This window comes from Diabrotica undecimpunctata, chromosome 4 (assembly GCF_040954645.1).
Source record: "Diabrotica undecimpunctata isolate CICGRU chromosome 4, icDiaUnde3, whole genome shotgun sequence".
Classification (NCBI taxonomy): domain Eukaryota; kingdom Metazoa; phylum Arthropoda; class Insecta; order Coleoptera; family Chrysomelidae; genus Diabrotica; species Diabrotica undecimpunctata.
In genome coordinates, this window is record NC_092806.1 from 159323534 (window position 1) to 159341781 (window position 18248).

At 34.0% G+C, this 18248-nt stretch overlaps 1 protein-coding gene across 4 annotated transcripts in view; it reads right to left on the minus strand.

The window, feature by feature from the left end:
- Hex-A (Hexokinase A) overlaps nt 1–18248 on the minus strand; it is a 124986-nt gene that overhangs the window by 55218 nt on the left and 51520 nt on the right. Inside the window, exon 1 of one of the 4 annotated variants that reach the window (XM_072530765.1) lies at nt 5421–5536. The exons of the other annotated variants lie outside the window; for them this stretch is intronic. Within the exon in view, the coding sequence (XP_072386866.1) occupies nt 5421–5471 (51 nt within the window). The 5' untranslated portion in view covers nt 5472–5536. Of the gene's footprint in view, nt 1–5420; nt 5537–18248 lie in introns of those variants that run through there. 4 annotated transcript variants of the gene reach the window in all.

The following is an 18248-nucleotide window of genomic DNA, read 5'->3' on the forward strand; positions in this document are numbered from 1 at the left end:
GGAGAAAGATTTTCCCAGATAAAAACTGTGGTGTAAGTGTGCTCTCGAATTACACAATGCAAATTGTGTGGGAACTATATACCTACCAGGTACTCAGAAGTTTAAAAAAAATTAATTATGCGACAAATAAAACATGTAATGTGGGTGGAAAAGAAGGGACAATCGTAGCGAAATAAGATTGCCTAGTAGAGCCACTTTATTGTTGTACGGTCAGTCACCTTTTGACTCTTATCTTGATTACAAGAGTTATCATTGCCGCCTTTGACTATAAAGAATACGATCTTAGAGGTGTCCAATCATAGTCACACAGATGGCAGCTTTGCACCATTATTCTCTCTAGTACAGATGTCAACCAAATGTACAAATCTGCAGTTGTTCTCGTACTAAACATTGATTATAAGTAGGGTGAAAATAATCTGTCTCATGATGGTCTAAACCAAGCTTACGTTCCCTGCTTGTTGGCGAACAATCCAACGATTGGCAAATTGTGCTTTGTAATGATAGGAAGAAGACACCGAAGGACCAAAAACAAGACAACCATACAGTGAAAAAGACATAAGTGGTTCAGAAGAACGACTTAAAAGATTTTCCCATCAAAAAGACAGTTCTTAGATTTTTCAATGAATTATTTGAAGCAATTTACAGATAAGTCTTCGTACATCAAATTAAACAGCAACTCAACCAGTAGAAAACGTTTTACAATGTTGCAAATATTATTTATTTATTAACATAATAAATTTCTCCGCTTTATCGAAAACCTTGCAAAATACTTATCGTTGCTTGATTCCCACCTACTCGACCGTTGTTCGTTGTTCCTTGATTTAAATAAAGAATGTCTGCGTACACAAAGTAGGTGTGTCTATTGCGCATGCACAGCTGAAACTTAGAAATATTTGAATAGTCCAGAACAACCGCAATCAGCATATTTCGAAAAATTTGAATACATGAGTGGGTCGAATTTTGATATAATTAGCGCTGTTGACGAATTTATATTATTTTATGTGTTGTACTATTTTTAGTTCATATACAGGGGGTGACAGTTAAAAACTTCCTGATTGGCAAACAGCTTATTATATATAGAAGATTAAGCTATTTGAGTATATAATTTTTTTTTGCGCACCAGAAGTTCGCTTTCTTTCAGTACGAAAATTACCCCTTTGCTGCTCCTTTTTTTTTCTAGTTTTCGTATGATCTCTAATGCGGTTTTCCGAGACTTGTCAATCAAACATATATTCCGGGAGCTTCGACGCAACTTTTAATTCTGTATGTCTTATATAATGAAAATATCGTTGTGAAACAAGGTTGTATAATGTATTGTTAAATCAAGAATATGCACTATTTTGTCGAAAACGATTTTTTATTGTTTTGTAAAGTCGTCTGTTTGAAACTCACAGTTCATTACAAATAGCAGGTAATTTGGTCAAACTGAATTCACTTAAAATAATGTCCTCTCTTGTTGAAATGTAGTTTTAGATATTATTTTTCAACGAGTCCACGCTGTTCACATAGAAATAACAATACAAACCCATGGATTGTATACCTAACAGGTATGAAAATCGTGGGTCATTGTTGGAGAATAAAAAAGGAGCAGATTTATATGTTAAATAAAATTAGTATCCTCTTCCCCTCCGACAGTGATTAAATAGATGAATTGACTTTATAGATAATTGTGATATTAGTTAAATATATTAAGGTAATTGAGGAAAGTTAAGTGCCTCTGAGATCACCGGTGTTAAACCCGTTAGAGTTTTTTTGGGATATCTTAAATTTGTTGTCTATTTTTGCAGAACTTTAGATGAAATAGATTAATTGTGCATATAAACAACTATACGCTAAAATTATTCGAAAAAATGATTAAGTTTTGGTGAGAATTTTTAAAAATATGGAGAAAAAATGCAAAAAGATGTATGCCATATGTTTGAATGATAATGTTTATTGGATATTTTATAAAAATGATTTATATGATTTTGAAAAACCATCAATGTCTGTCACTGTGCATATTTCTCGTCGTATTTGTTTAATTTTTCATTTTACTGGAATGTTATGAGGATTTTTAGGTATCCTTTTTGAGGTTTGGCAACAACGTTCCCGACAACGTCCTCGACGTTTGCTATTAGGCAGGACGTAGAGGCCAACATTTTAAAAGTTTATAAATATCTTATAAATATCGTAACGGAACTGGAGATATGATGGCACATTATGACGTCTGTCTAATAAAAGAACAAAACAGTTTCTTTCTTTGTCTGAGACATATACAATATACAACATACAACGGTGCCAATCTTTATACATAATATCTATATACAGCGTATCACCACAAAACAGAAAACAAATATTGTTATTTGTTCTGTGATATCACAAAAGTATTGATCGTTGATCGTAAATCAATATTTCTATTACAGTGTTGAACATCGTCGGTATATGATTGAAATTATCTCTTTATACACTTACAAGTAATAATTATGTAATATTAATACCCATAATCCAAAATTGCTGTTAATTTCAACAAACTAAGAAAGCCGGAACAAAAAATTACAGACAAAACACAAATAGTGTAAGATGTAACTGTATTCATTAAACTATCAGTAGGAAACAGATCTCGGTAAGAGCTGATATACCAATAAACCTACAAAAAGAAAAGCAAAAAAAACTTTTTTGTGATACTTTTTGATAAAGGTATCTATCATCTGTTTTTGATAAAATTGGTGGACAATATCACAAGTATTCAGCTACAAAAATTTGAACAAATGAAGAACTTAATATAAATGTACAGGAAGTTCGGAAAATACTTTCGGTATTATAAAATATAGTTCGGGAAATCCTGAAGAATAGAAAAGCAGCAGATAAAGACGGGATTCCAAACGAATTACTGAAATATTGTGGAGTAGCAATGACAGAACAATTAACAGCATTAATTAATAAAATTATAAAAACACAATAAAATACCGGAAGAATGGAGAACGAGTGAACTAATTCTACTATTCAAAAAAGGAGAAAAAAAAAAACAGCCAGAAAACTACAAAGATAAAATTTTAGAAATGCTAATAAATCAGAGGATAAGTTTAGCAGATGAACAACAGGGTTTTCGTAGTGGAAAATCGTGGACAGATGCAATATTCGTTATAAAGCAAATTACTGAGAAATCACTAGAGTATAATAGACCAGCATTGCTGTGTCTGATTGACCTAAAGAAAGCGTTTGACAGAGTAAGACTCAAAGATGTAAACCATCTTCTGTATAATAGAGAAGTTCCCCTAATTATTATAAAAACTATCGAAAACATCTACCAAAACAACAAAATGGAAGTCAGAATAGATGGGCAAATTACAGAACCTATAGAAATAGGCAGCGGAATAAGACAAGGGGATTCATTGAGCCCCATGCTCCTTAATTTGATCATGGATGAAATCATCAAAAGCGTTAACAAAGGAAGCGGATACAGAATGGGAAACAAAGAAATAAAAATACTCTGTTACGCAGACGACGAAATACTCGTACTGACAGCCCAAGATGAAGCTAGTCTGCAAAGACTGGTCCACAGATTTAACATAAGAGCAAAAGAATTTAATATGACAATCTTATCTCAGAAAACTAAAACAATACTGGTCAGCAAAGAACCGACCAGATGTAAAATAGAAATTGATGGCATCAGTATTGAACAAGTAATGGAAATAAAATACCTGGGAATTACACTGTCTAGCTATGGAGACCTGGACAAAGAAGTGAGAGATTAAGTACAAAAAGCAAATAGACTGACAGGATGCCTTAATAATACTATACGGAAAAACAGACACAATAACACTGAGATGAAGTCAAGAATTTATAAAGCCAGGGTAAGACCAATAATGACATGCCGCAGAAACAAGACCCGACACAGCCACAACGCAAAGGCTACTGAAACTGCAAAGATGAGAGTACTGAGAAGAATTATAGGAAATACGCTGAGAGATCGAAAGAGAAGTGAAGACGTTAGAAGAAAATGTAACGTACAGTGTAAATGAATGGACACAACATAGAAAAAAAGAATGGAATAACCACATAAGCAGAATGGAGGAGGCTCGTGTCTTCAAAATAGCAGGAGTTAAGTCACCAATTTTATAGAGGTATTAATCCAACATTGCATAGAGGTATTAATCCGCCAATGAACAAGCAGAATTGCTTATAAAGAGGAAGAAGAAGAAGGAAAATTTCAAGAACTTTTACTTAGAAGTAAATATTTCTGGTGTATAATGGTATATTTCATTAAAAACATTTAAAATTTATCGAAAAGGATTACAAATCTTCAAAACGTTTTCGATCCAGTCGGACCATCATCAGTGAAACATTTTAAAAGTAGTTGAAACTAGCAATGAAAATATGTGTGAAAACCTTTGGAAGATACATCTTTCCTGTACGAAAGGAGCTCAAAAGTCGTCCTCCAAAAGGGAGGACGACATTTGCGGCAAAATATAGAAATTGACTACCAAAGCTACACTCTTCACTTTAAAAACGCATTTTGATTTTTGTCGGTGGGACACTCTAAAGAGATATCCAATTTTTACCGTTGAGTTGATACAAATTTTATTTCAAAAATTACTTTCGCGCGTAACTGACATTCAAAATCGCCGGTGGCTTCAAGCATTGTTTCTGAGAGAACGGTTCAGTCTACACAAAAAGTGCTAATAAACATTTTCGTTGAATTATTTTTTCCCCCTATGAATGGGTTTTATGGAGAAGCTCTAGGCTAGGAGTGCAAACGTGAAATTCACTTTGTACGTCTTATATTTAGAGATCAAATGTCTGACGACTGGACTATAATGCATTATAGTCTAATTGCAAATATGGCGTATTGGTTCAGTATCTAGGAGATAATCCAGCTGTCAATATTGCTCAAATCTTCGGTTATTTAATATTTTATCGGTGTAATACTATTCCTAATTACAGAATGTATTTTTAGATTTGATTTTTTCTAAAAATAGAGATTTGAATGACACTTTAACATAATTAAATCACAGACAAAAACGAGGAGAAAGGAAAAAATGAAAAAATCAAATAAGAAAAAGAAAAGATGCGAAATCTAAGGGCATGCGATATAAAGTAAATACATGAGTGGATAAAATAACGCAAACATGAATGGAATGACATCAGAAAGACAAAAGATACGATACACACGAAACAATGACGAATATCTAACAAGATGTTCGCAAATTAAGGAAAATATACTATATCAACTCCAACAATATAACAGACTATAATAGCACCCAAAACGAAACATGTCTCAGAATATTATATATAAGAAGAAAGTAGAAGTGTCCAATTCATAGACATGGCATGACACACAACTGACGCCGCCAATTGCATCAATACGTTCAATTTAAAGACACAACAATACATATATACCTAATTTATCAGTTATTTGCATTAATCAACAAAATATTTACCTTTGGTGACACATAAGCGGCCGTATCCGAGTTTTCGGTTACCATTTTCATCGTTTTTCAGGTCTCGAAACGTTCGGTGTTTATTCAAAGACGCGGACTTCCCGAAAAAGCAAGGTCACCTTGACTACTTCTCTGTCAACCCCTTGCAAGTTATCCCCGTCACCAACACACCCACACGGAGCAAGCGCCTTGGTGCAAAGCGTTGTTTTCAAACGCACGCATCGATGCCAGACGGATAGTTTTTCGTAGTAGTTCATTGTGGATTTTCGTCAATGGAAATCTTGATTATTATCGTTAATCAAACAAATGATCATACTAACGGATTCAGAGGCAATTCGAAATTGTTTTAAATGTGGGTAATAGCATACAAATTGTCAACCTACAAAGGGTTAAGATAGACAAAACGCCCTCACTCCCAAAATGGTCAGAAAGACAATATTGAAAATTATCGTAGTATTTGTATACAATCTGCAATCCCTAAGCTCTTCGACTGTCTTGTAACAAAGCAAGTGTATTGGTTATGTATAGGCTTAATATCTCAATCACAACATGGTTTTCATAGCAAAAAATCGACTTCAACAAACTCGTTTTGCTATCAATCTGATATATTATCTTATATGGAAGACCGCAAGCAGGTAGATGCAATATACACAGATTTTTCCAAAGAATTTAATCGTGTAGATCACCAAATACTTTTGGGCAAATTAATTAATGTAGGCTTTCATGTCAGGTTTGTTGAATGGATTAAAAACTCTACATCTGGTAGAAGTCAAAAAGTCAAGATAGGTTATCATCTGTCTGACAGTATCTTAGTAACATCTGCAGTTCCTCAAGGAGGCCATACTTCTCCACTTCTTTTTAATATCTTCGTTAACGACATCACTTCCTGTTTCATAAATAGCAAATGTCTAATGTTGGCAGATGACTTTAAATTTTAGAAAGTTATAGATAGCTTAAAAGATCAAGCCTTGTTGCAAGATGACTTAGACCGACTACAAAATTGGCGAAAAAATCAGAATCAGAACTTCACTTAAATGTAAAAAAATGTTGTTTTAAAAGTTTTTCTCGTAAAATCAATATAATTGCAACAAACTATTATGTTTATATTATGAATTATGTTTCTTCTATTCGGGATTTGTGTGTTATTTTGGCCACGGAAAAGATGGGAGGATGAAGTGGCAGCGGACGCGCAAAATTTGCTAGACGTGAGAACCTCTAGAAGATCGCCGCGGGACCGACAAGGTTGGAGGCATAGTTTGGAGGAGGCCAAGGCCCGATTTGGGCTGTAGCGCCATTGGAGAGAGAGAGTGTTATTTTCGATGTGTGTTACTTTCTGTGACCACATAAACTCTATTTCAATAAAGGCATCTAAACTTCTTGGTTTCGTTACTAGAAATTGCAAGTATTTCTCCATTAATTCAACAAGATTAGTGTACTGTTGCTTAGTAAGAACTATTTTAGAATCTTCTTCTTTATGTGCCGTCTTCTACCGAAGCTTGGCGACTATCAAACGATAGGTTTCTCGGTTTTGTGTCGCATGTATTATGTTCGCAGCTTCTGGTATTTGAAACCATTCTATCAAGTTTCTCAGCCAGGATTTCTTCTTTCTGCCCAAACCTCTTCTACCTTCAATCTTGCCTTCCACGATAAGCTGTAGCAGACTGTACTTATCATTACGGAACACATGGCCCAGGTATGACGCTTTCCTTTTTTTAACAGTTGTTAACAATTCCACCTCTTTAACCATTCGTCTTAATACCTCTGTGTTGGTCATCTCTGTGTTGATTTGGTCACCCTATTTTCAGAACAATATTGATACCATAGAAAGAGTCCAGCATAAATTTTTGAGATATTGTGGTTACCATGTTCACACTACTATTGAAAATCATGATGATTCCCGTATCCTGTATAATTTATTGATTGTCCAAACCTGTTAAGCGAGATTAACTTTAATGTTCCCCATCAAGCTCTACATTACCACAATGTTTTCAATATTCCTTTCCACAGAACAATTGGTATTCACAACCCATTAGATATTACCATGGGGCTATTAAACGTTCTCAATTTTGATATTTTCAGTATAATTTTACCTCGGTTAAAAAGATCTCTTGTTTTATGATATGTATATTGAGATTGTTAAATTTTGTTTTTGTTATATTTTGGTTGTTTTTTTAGTATGTAAGATTTTTTTCTCATTTTTTTAAACTTTTTTAATAATGATTTTATATTATAAGTAATTTCAAGTTTTGAATCCTAACTGTGATATTGCATATTGTAATTTAAACTATTAATGGGGTTATCCCGTGTATTAAATAAATAAATAAACAGAAAAAAAGGAAGTGCTAGTAATTGCAGGACAACAAATTTGTTCAAAAGTCTCACAACCCAACAAATCGGTAACTCTTGTGACATTGAAGCTAACACAGCAACATTGATGAATCTATATCGCCACACCTCCAGCCAACTTCGATTTTATGAGATGACGTCGTCGCTGGGGGTGGAAACTTCTGACGTCCCAGATATGTCAAAAGTCGATTTGTTGACCCGCGGCACACATACCCCTGTCTACAACGCAGTGGGTTATGTGAACAATTAACCGGAAATCGATATTGTCTGAAGAATAGAGTTAAAGCAAGGGTGGTCAAGAATATAGCGTACAGATTGTTTCGAATCAATAATTTTTCGTTCTTATTATATTATAACATTATTGGAATATTAAATAATTCGAGTAGAAATACATGATACCACAGTTTTTATAATAGAAAAATTAGAAAATTTTCGAATACAATATAAACAAGGCGAAAAGCCGGGGTTCGTTCGGAAAAATATCCCCATGAGATTTTTTTGCATAATCACTTTCATGAGCTACCACAACGCAAGGTTCTAGGGGTCGTCCAAACGAAAAATAGTCCTAATTTATTTAAAAAATGTTTCTTGTAATTTTTCTCTATAGTTAAAAGTTTTCGACTTTAAGATAATTAATAATAATTTAAAACCGAAAAAAAGGAAACATTGTCAAGGCTCAAAATATAAGTAAAAAATATTATTTTTGAACTCACCAAGTGCCTAATTCAAGTTCAAACCTTCTTCTTCTTCTTAGATCTGTGACGTAGATAATGACGTGCATCAGGATTTATACTGTACCAACTATAATTGATCAGGACTATATTTTGATCTTTAAAAATGTGAATTACTTGCTTTCATTTTAACACACGCCAATAGTTTGATATTTCCCTATACTAATCTCAGATAATAAACCCAAATCGTACAACCCAGTAAGTAAATGGCGTATTGTACAAGCAGACTGGATGAATTTCAGTCTAAACGTTGAGACCAAGTCAATTCAATTAAATGTGAATTTAACAAAGATCACCTAGTTGATCAGTTTACCAATTGCATAATTAATTCCGCTCAAAAATATATAGGAAAATATTCTGTTAAACCTATACGAAAATTAGTTCCTTGGTGGAATGACTCCTGTGCTACAGTAGTTCGTGTATGTAAGAAAGCTCTGAATAAATATAGACGAACAAGAACTAATGAAAATCTTATCAAGTTTAAATTACCGAAAGCTAAATCAAAATAAAGGAAAGCAAAAAGATTTCATAGAACCTTTATATCAATTCTTTTTCTTCCGACACACCTCCAAGCCAAGTTTGGAACAAAATTAAACATATGAAAGGTCAATGCACCGCCTACAAAGTCCCCGCCTTAATTCATGATGACAACAAAATAGTGACTCAATCACTTTCAATCCAAAAAACTAAACCAAAATAAGTTTTCTTTACACTCTTTTAACATCCCAAGTGGTAAAACTAACGATATTTCCAACCCAATAAACTTACCCTTTTCTAATCAACAATTGACTCTAGCCCTATCCAGTACAAAAAATTCAACTGCTGGCCCTGATGACATCCCCTCAATTTTCCTCAAATATCTCCTAGAAAGAAACTATAAATAAATTGCTTCAGTGGTACAATTTAATCTGGTCCCGACAAGAATTTTCTTTCAAATGGAGGGAATCCATTATATTTTCTATAAAATAAAGCAGCTCTCACAACTCTCCAAACTCATTTAGGCCAATCTCCCTAACATGCACCCTTTGCAAATTATTGGAAAAAATGATTAACTAGCGATTAATCTGGTATCTAGAAAAAAACAATATCCTTAACGCGGCTCAATCAGGTTGCAGACCTAATCAAAGCACCACTGATAATTTTGTGATCCTGCAAACAGATATAGCAAATAGCTAATTGGACTCCAAGCAAGACGTAATCGCGGTCATTTTTAATATAGAAAGTGCTTTCGATACAATATGTAAGTCGGTTATCCTTAAAAAATTGGTAGAAAATAATCTTACATTATGCTTTATAAACAACTTTTTAAATAATAGAAATTTCAGAATCAGAGTTAACGAGTATTATCCGACAACTATATCACTGAAAATGGTGTACCCCAAGGTTCTACTTTAAGTTCTACCCTCTTTCTACTAGCCATCAATGATATTTGCTCTCATATAAAATCTCCAGTTAAATTTGCCCTATACGCAGACGGCCTGATTGTATACTGCCAAGGAAAATTCACAGCAGCAACCTCTTCGTTAATACAAAATTCTGTCGAGTCCTTTACTACATGGTCCGAGAAAACTGGCTTCAGGTACTCTTCCAATAAATCCAAAATAATTAAATTCACCAGGTGATACAATAGCGCAGAAATACCCAATAATATTTGATCATTATAAGTTTTTAGGACTAACTGTCGATAACAAACTCACATGGCGTCGTCATATCGATGAAATAAAAGGCAACTGTTTAAGCAGAATGAATTTGTTAAAGACATTATCCCACCATCAATGAGGTGCCGATGAAAGTGTACTACTCAAAATATATCGAGCTATAATCCGATCCAAATTAGACTATGGTTGTATAGTTTACTTGTCCGCATCCAATAATTTATTACAATCGTTAAACTCTGTTCTCTGTTCACAACACTGCTCTCCGAATTTGCTTAGGAGCATTTCGATCCAGTTCCGCTGAAAGTCTCTATTGTGAATCCCATGAACTCCCCCTTTACCTTCAGAGGCAGCAATTACTCCGATCTTATGCCAGCAGAATTTCATCGAATCCGACTAACCCCATTATTAAACTTCTGACTTTGCTAAGACCTGGACTTGTAAACTCGCCCAGATGTATACTTTCAATCCCACAGATTCTACAACCCTTGTGCCAAGACACAAAATTATCTGAAACACTTGGTCTAGAACACTTCCTTTTATAAACATTTTCATATGTAAATGTAATAAGCAACAAATAAATAATATAATTTTCGACAAGCTTTCAAAGATATTGTGAATACATCCCACTATGAGAAGGTGCTTTATACCGATGCATCCCGAAACGCAGATGAAGTTGGCTGTTCTATCAGTACAGTTGATACAGTATTAGGACAATACCGAATATCGAACGAATGTAGCATCTTTTCAGGAGAACTCTTCAGTATTTCAAAAGCTCTCGAGTTCCCTTTTGATAATCATCAAAGTGTAGCTCTGTGCACCGATTCCTTATCCGCAATTTATTCGCTAGAAAATATTTACAATCAGTATCACCTAGTGCAAAAAATACTAGAATCGTTACATCTCCACACTTCCCGAGGGACTTCAATAACAATAATATGGGTGTTTTCTCATATCGGCATCCAAGAAAATGAGATGGCTTCTTCTTCTTCTTCAGGTTCCTTCTCCTATCGGAGGTCGGAAATCATCATCGCTATTTTAATTTTATTGGCCGCGCTTCTGAATAATTCTAATGAACTGCAACCGAACCACTCTCAAATTTCTTACCCAGGATATTTTGCGTTGTCCTGGGTTTCTCTTCCCTTGTATCTTCCCTTGCATAATTAACCTAAGTAATACGTACTTCTCGCCCCTCATTATATGACCCAGATATTGAATCTTTCTAATTTTAACAGTTTTTATGACTGCACATTCTTTCTTTATTTTTTGTAACACCTCTATATTAGTTACTTTTTCAGTCCACGATATTCTGTGGATTCTCCTGTAGCACCACATCTCAAAGGAGTTTAATTTTTTGATTTCAGACTGTTTTATTGTCCACGCTTCCTTGCCGTATAGTAAAGTAGAAAAAACGTAACAACGTAGCATTCTTGTACGGATCTCTAGATTAAGGTTACGGTTGCAAAGTAAGTTCTTCAATTTTATCAACGTGTTCCTTGCCATTTCTATTCTAGATCTGATTTCTTTTGTTTGATCTCCATCTTCGGTTAGCCACGTTCCTAAATATTTATATCTTGTTACTCTTTTGATCGTTGTATTATTGACAGTGCCCTCAAAAGAACCATCTACATCCAACTTACCCATCTACAGCTAACAGCTGCAAGAAGATATAAAATCAAAATTCAAAAGAAATATCCAAGCCAAGTGGCAAGAACTTTGGAACACAGAAAAATACAGAACTCAGAGAAATACAACCTAATGTTAACAGCTATTTATCCCTAGCATCTCTGAACAGAAAAGAGAAGATGGCAATACCTGTTCAAGCCGACTCAAGAGCCTAATAGACTTCTTAAAGACTACACATGTTTAACAAAACTCTGTTTACTATTGTAAACTCTGTATCATAACTCTGTAGGTACTATTGTAAACCTTTGCTCCCATGTCAACGACCAAAGATGTCAAGAAACGTTAATTCGAAAAAAAAAAATAGTTTGATAATTTAACAACTAAAAAGCATGGCAACCTATTATGTAGGTACGGAATTCTGTAATAGATACAACTATCTGTTATTGACTAAGAAAATCTGCATTCTATTTTCTAATAATATAAGAATTATCCAAAATTCTTCTTCTTGCAGTACCGTCTCCTATCGGAGGTTGGCTACCATCACAGCAATCTTTACTTTGTTGGCTGCAGCTCTGAACAACTGTATTGAACTGCACCCATACCACTCCCTTAAATTTCGCAACCAGAAAATCCTCCTACGTCCCACATTTCTCTTTCCCGAGATTTTTCCTTGGATTATGAGTCTAAGCAGAGACTTATTCTTACAGAGACTCTTCTCTCATTATGTGGCCCAGATATTCCAGTTTTTTCGTTTGTATGGTTTTTATGACTTCGCATTCCTTCCCTATCTTCAGCAGAACATCTTGATTTGTTACTCTTTCTGTCCATGGTATTTTCCACATTCTCCTGTAACACCACATCTCGAATGCCTCAATGTTTTTGATGTTTATTATCCAAAATAAAAAAGTTTAATAACAAAAAAAAAGAAAAAAGCTAATTTAAATATGAAAAATAATACGTTAATTTAATAAATTTGATATGGAAAAATAAAGATAGTACAGAATCTAAATTTAAATAATTTTATAAATTAGTTTTTGTACTTGGAGAAAAGGTTTTTGGGAACTGATAGCTAAATAAGGTAACAGATAATATAATAATATATAGTCCATAATATTTCCACATAATATGTGGAAACATAATTTCCACATAATTTCCCTACATAATATTTCCACATAATAGATTATGTGGAAACAGTATAAGTCTGAAAATTAGATTAGTGAGATGTTATGTGTTCTCTACTCTTTTGTATGGTGTCGAAGGTTGAACTTTGACAGATAGACTTCTCAAGAAACTGGAAGCCTTTGAAATCTGGGTGTATCGGAGAATCCTACGAATAAGTTGGGTGGATAGAGTTCGTAAGCTGTTTTGCATCGGATGGGAAAAGTTATCGAAGTCGTCAAAACAGTTAAAAATCGCAAACTTGAAAATTTTGGCCATGTTATGCGCCACCCAGAGAGATATAATATACTCCATTTAATAATACAAGGCAAGGTAGACGGAAGAAGTGGGCCAGGTCGAAGAAGAACGTCATGGCTTAGAAACCTGAGAGATTGGTTTAACAGATCCTCTGCATCTCTTTTCCGAGCTGCCGTCAACAAAATTACTATAGCCAATTTGATAGCCAACGCTCGATAATCGAGCTCGGCACATGAAGAAGAAGAATAGTTCCCTCCACAAACTATTCCAAAAAATAAATTTTTATACACAAAGGTATTTATGCTAGACATTATAAGTCATAGGTATCTTAAAAACCCACATGTGCGTCATCAGCATTTAACTGAAGCGATATTTTGACGCTCATAGGGGTGATTAGCATGTTACGTGTTAAAAGTAGAATTTATGAGATAAGATTCTTTAGGAAGTTTGTACTCAACGAACAACAAACCAATTGCACAATAAGTTTGAGTCAATTTTAATTAACTTATTACAGTTGTCATTCAGTTATTAATACGAAATTCCAATGATGAAGTAATTTCTAGGAACAATTACGAAATATGTTTCGTTTTTATGCACAAGTGTCATAAAAATCCAGATATTTCTGCGTATAAACCTCGGTAAGATAAATAAAAATGTCGCAAAGATAGTTTTGTTGCACAATTCGATAAAAACGTCATATTATAAACCGATCAAAATACTTAAAAATACTCGTAATCGCACTTAAAAATCGCGGCGTAATTATAAAATTTGACGAACTTTATTTCTACGATATTGGTCAAAATCTAAACTGAACCTAAATACAAAATCAAAAGAAATGGGACTAAAAATAAATCTAGCAAAAACTAAATATTTAACAAACGAAACTGAGGATATAACTCTGGACAATAATAATATAGAAAAGGTTGAGTCGTATATATATTTAGGACAAAAAATTGAATTAACAAAACTCAACTCAAAGACTAGCTTCGATAGAAGATGTTCCTTAAAACGGGCAGTATTCGGAAGATTACATGTATTTGGATCAAAATTACCAAATGCTTTAAAGGTAAAAACTTTCGATTAGTAGGTACGTGTTGCCGGTACTGACATTTATGGAACTGAGACACAGGCTTTTAACAAACTCTAAATGACTCAGAGAGCTATAGACAGAGACTGCTCAACATTAAGCTCAGCGATCGCAAGTCCAATGAAGAAATAAGAAGACGAACAAAAGTTACAGATGTAATCCAAAAGATTGCCACTGTAAAATTGAATTGGGCAGGACACCTAGGAAGAGTGGAAGACAACCGTAGGACAAAGCAAATTATGTATTAACTTGAAAGGCATGAAGGATATAACAAAAATCTAATTTGTAAGTTAACTTAATCATTATATGATTTAAAAGATACTCCAAAATGTTGGAATTATTTTGTCAAAAGTCTAACTGATCTTAGTTTTCAACGATCTAGGAAGGATCCTTGTTCGTATTATAAGAATTTTATATTTTTACTTGTTTACGTTGATGATTTGATAATATTTTAAAAAGTGGAAAACAATATTAATTTTATAAAAATCCAGTTTGACTGAAAACTGAATCCAATATTGACTAATAAAAAAACTGACTGGGAGAGCTTAAAAATAAACCTTTAACACAAAACTAATCTTGCTGTGCCATTGAGAAACACGAGGCAACTTGATGACGAATTAGAAGTTTTTATAAAAAATATCCAACAGGTAGCTTGGGAAAATACTCACGCAATAACTTCTAGAACAAAAAAAGGGAACAACTATCCAAAAGAAATGAGAGAACTCATAATAGAAAAAACAAAGTTAAAAAAAAATGTGGCAACAATACAGATCTCCACGAGACAAAACTACTCTAAATAATGCTACACAAAAACTAAAAAGGAAGATACAGAATACATATAAAAAATTCAACAAATGATTCCTTTTTAAATACATAATTTAACAGCTGACCAGAACACAGATTATTCGTTATGGAAGGCAACAAAAAGAATGAAGAGACCAATTATTCATTCTCCTCCTATTAAATTGGAAAAAGGCAACTAGGCTAGAAGTAACAAATAGAAAGCAGAACAATTTGCAGATCATTTAGAAAGCACGTTCAAACTCAACGACAATGATGGTGAAGAACTGAGATGGGAAGATCCATTCCAAACCGAAGAGGGAATAACGTCAACAGAATTTAGAGAAGTATCAACAGAGATAAAAGAGAATATAAATCCTAAGAAAGCTCCAGGATATAATCTCAATAACAGGATAACTATTAAAAAATCTATCAAGAAAAGCCATAGTTAAGCTGACACACCTCATAAATGCTGCTTTTAGATTGAGATATGTGCCTAGACTCTGGAAAGTAGGCGAAGTGATTATGATCACCAAACCAAGTAAACCTCCTAATGAAATATCATCCTATCGACCAATAGCACACCTTTCGGTGATGTCAAAACTATTTGAAGAACTTCTATTGAAAAGATTAAAACCAATAATAGAAAGAAAACATCTTATACCAAATCATCAAATTGGTTTCAGAAATAAACATTCCACTATAGATCAAGTTCACATAATAACGAATATAATAGAAAAAAAAATTAGAAGAAAAGAAGGTCTGCTCTACAATCTTTTTGGACGTAGCACAGGCGTTTGATTAAGTCTGGCATGAGGGTTTAAACTGTAAACCAAGAATGTTCATGCCTAAACAGTATTCAGTAATCTTAGAATCATACATTGCGAATAGATATTTCAGAGTAAAACAAGAAGTGTACACCGATTTAAGGGAGATCAAAGCTGGCGTGCCACAAGGGAGCATATTAGATTCGGTCATGTACCTATTGTATACGTGTGACCTTCCAGAGCTAGAAAAAAACCCTATTTCCACCTTCGCGGATGATACAGCCATACTAGCGACAGGAGACAATAGTGAAGAAGCGACTGATAAGTTGCAACTATCAGTAAATATAATACATACCTGGACCAGAAAATGGCGAATAAAATTAAATGAGACCAAATTTGCACACATTAACTTTACAAAAAAAAATAGAAAATTTCCCAGTTAGAATAAATGATACCCAAGTTCCGTATGTAACATCAGCAAAATACGTGGGCATCACACTAGACGCGAGGTTGCGCTGGAAACTCCATGTTAAAAAGAAAAGAGGGGAGCTTGATATTAGATATAAGAAATTGTATTGGATGATTGGAAAAAATACTAGGTCAGGAAATAACTTATAATTGGTCATTTGTGACCAGATAGCAGTATATAAACACCGTACGGGTGTTATACAAAAAAATTGAGTCAAAGAAAAAATTTAAAATGAAAATGTTTATAATGAAAAATTAGTAGTTTTAGGTTTACAGATAAGTAAAATTGGAAATCAAGTTTATATTTCACAAAAGGAATTAATCAAGAAAATCTAGCACAGATTTAATATGATTAATTGTAAAATGATATTTCAATGCAACCTAGCTTAATCGGTCAATTGGTAAAGATAAACATTTGGTAGGAAACGCATCCATAGAAGAAACAATATATTAAAAACCCTTTAAAAGATGACGAGAAAGTTTTTTGAAGTAAAAGAAGTGTAATTCCAATTACCAACACTGCCTACTGCGATATATTCTTCTTTTCCGTCTTCTTCATTTTTATGGATTTCACACAAATGTACTTGCCAGCAAGTTTGTACAAGTGTGTGTATACTTATATTTTGAAACTATTTCTTATTCTTAGGTAATCTTATATTCTATTTTCTTGTGTATTAAAATCCAGTTTCCACAGGTTTTGTGCTCTTTCAACTACCTCTTTTAGAGATATTTTAATAAATAATATTAATTGCAAAAAGACGCAAATTGTCCATTTGGCTAAATCAGCCGGCATTTTATTCGAGAACAATTATTCTCAGCGTTGTCAATTAATTTCAATTGAAACGAATGTGATCTTACATTTAGAAAATAAGACATAAATAATGTCTATGATTAATAATTCGCATTGGCATGCCATTATTCATGTATTTATTGTACGACAAAACCGTTAGCAGGGGTTTTGTTTATCGTTTCAATCAGTTTCATTGGTTCGTGATGAAGTCAGGCCACAACAATTAATTGTTTAATGACTGCATGTAACTACCTGACGAAAATAACGTAAGTACGCCGAATGAAGGTTAGAACGTAATAAAAAAAAGTAGTTCATGTAGCAATTCGTAGAAATGTACTAAGACGTGATTTCTTCAACGTTCGAACGACTTCTATGTATGTTTTAATTAAAAAATAAAAGGTTAAATTACAATCGAATAAATTGTCCACGGTTGGTGGATTCGAATGGTATTTGAAAAAAATTCATAAAATATCACGTAGGAGAGGAGAGTAGCAGAGGATTGGGCGAGACAAGACGGCACACTTGAACTACTCTGACGTCACTGTCGGTAAGCGTTGAATCTGCACTACCGGCCGAGCATGAACCTTAGCCAAGACTTGTCAAGATTTGTCAACTGTCAATTCGTCTTCTTTTCTTTATCTAATGTCATCGTCACCGTCGAAGCCACCGTCCAATGGGAACAAAGTCCCGTTCACAACAAAGTCCTGTCAACCGACGGACGCCACATGTAATCCGTACCTAACCTAACCTAACCCCCTTATCTATGATGCATTACTATTAAAGTCTGTTGTTTGTAAAATTTGTAAAAGCAGAGGATGGGACACTTGGGCGAGACAAGACGGCACACTTGAACTACTCTGACGTCACTGACGGTAAGCGTTGAATCTGCATTACCGGCCGAGCATGAACCTTAGCCAAGACTTGTCAAGATTTGTCAACTGTCAATTCGTCTTCTTTTCTTTATCTAATGTCATCGTCACCGTCGAAGCCACCGTCCAATGGGAACAAAGTCCCGTTCACAACAAAGTCCTGTCAACCGACGGACGCCACATGTAATCCGTACCTAACCTAACCTAACCCCCTTATCTATGATGCATTACTATTAAAGTAGGTTGTTTGTAAAATTTAGTCAGGTAGTTTTCAGGCGTAGATGGTCAAGTAT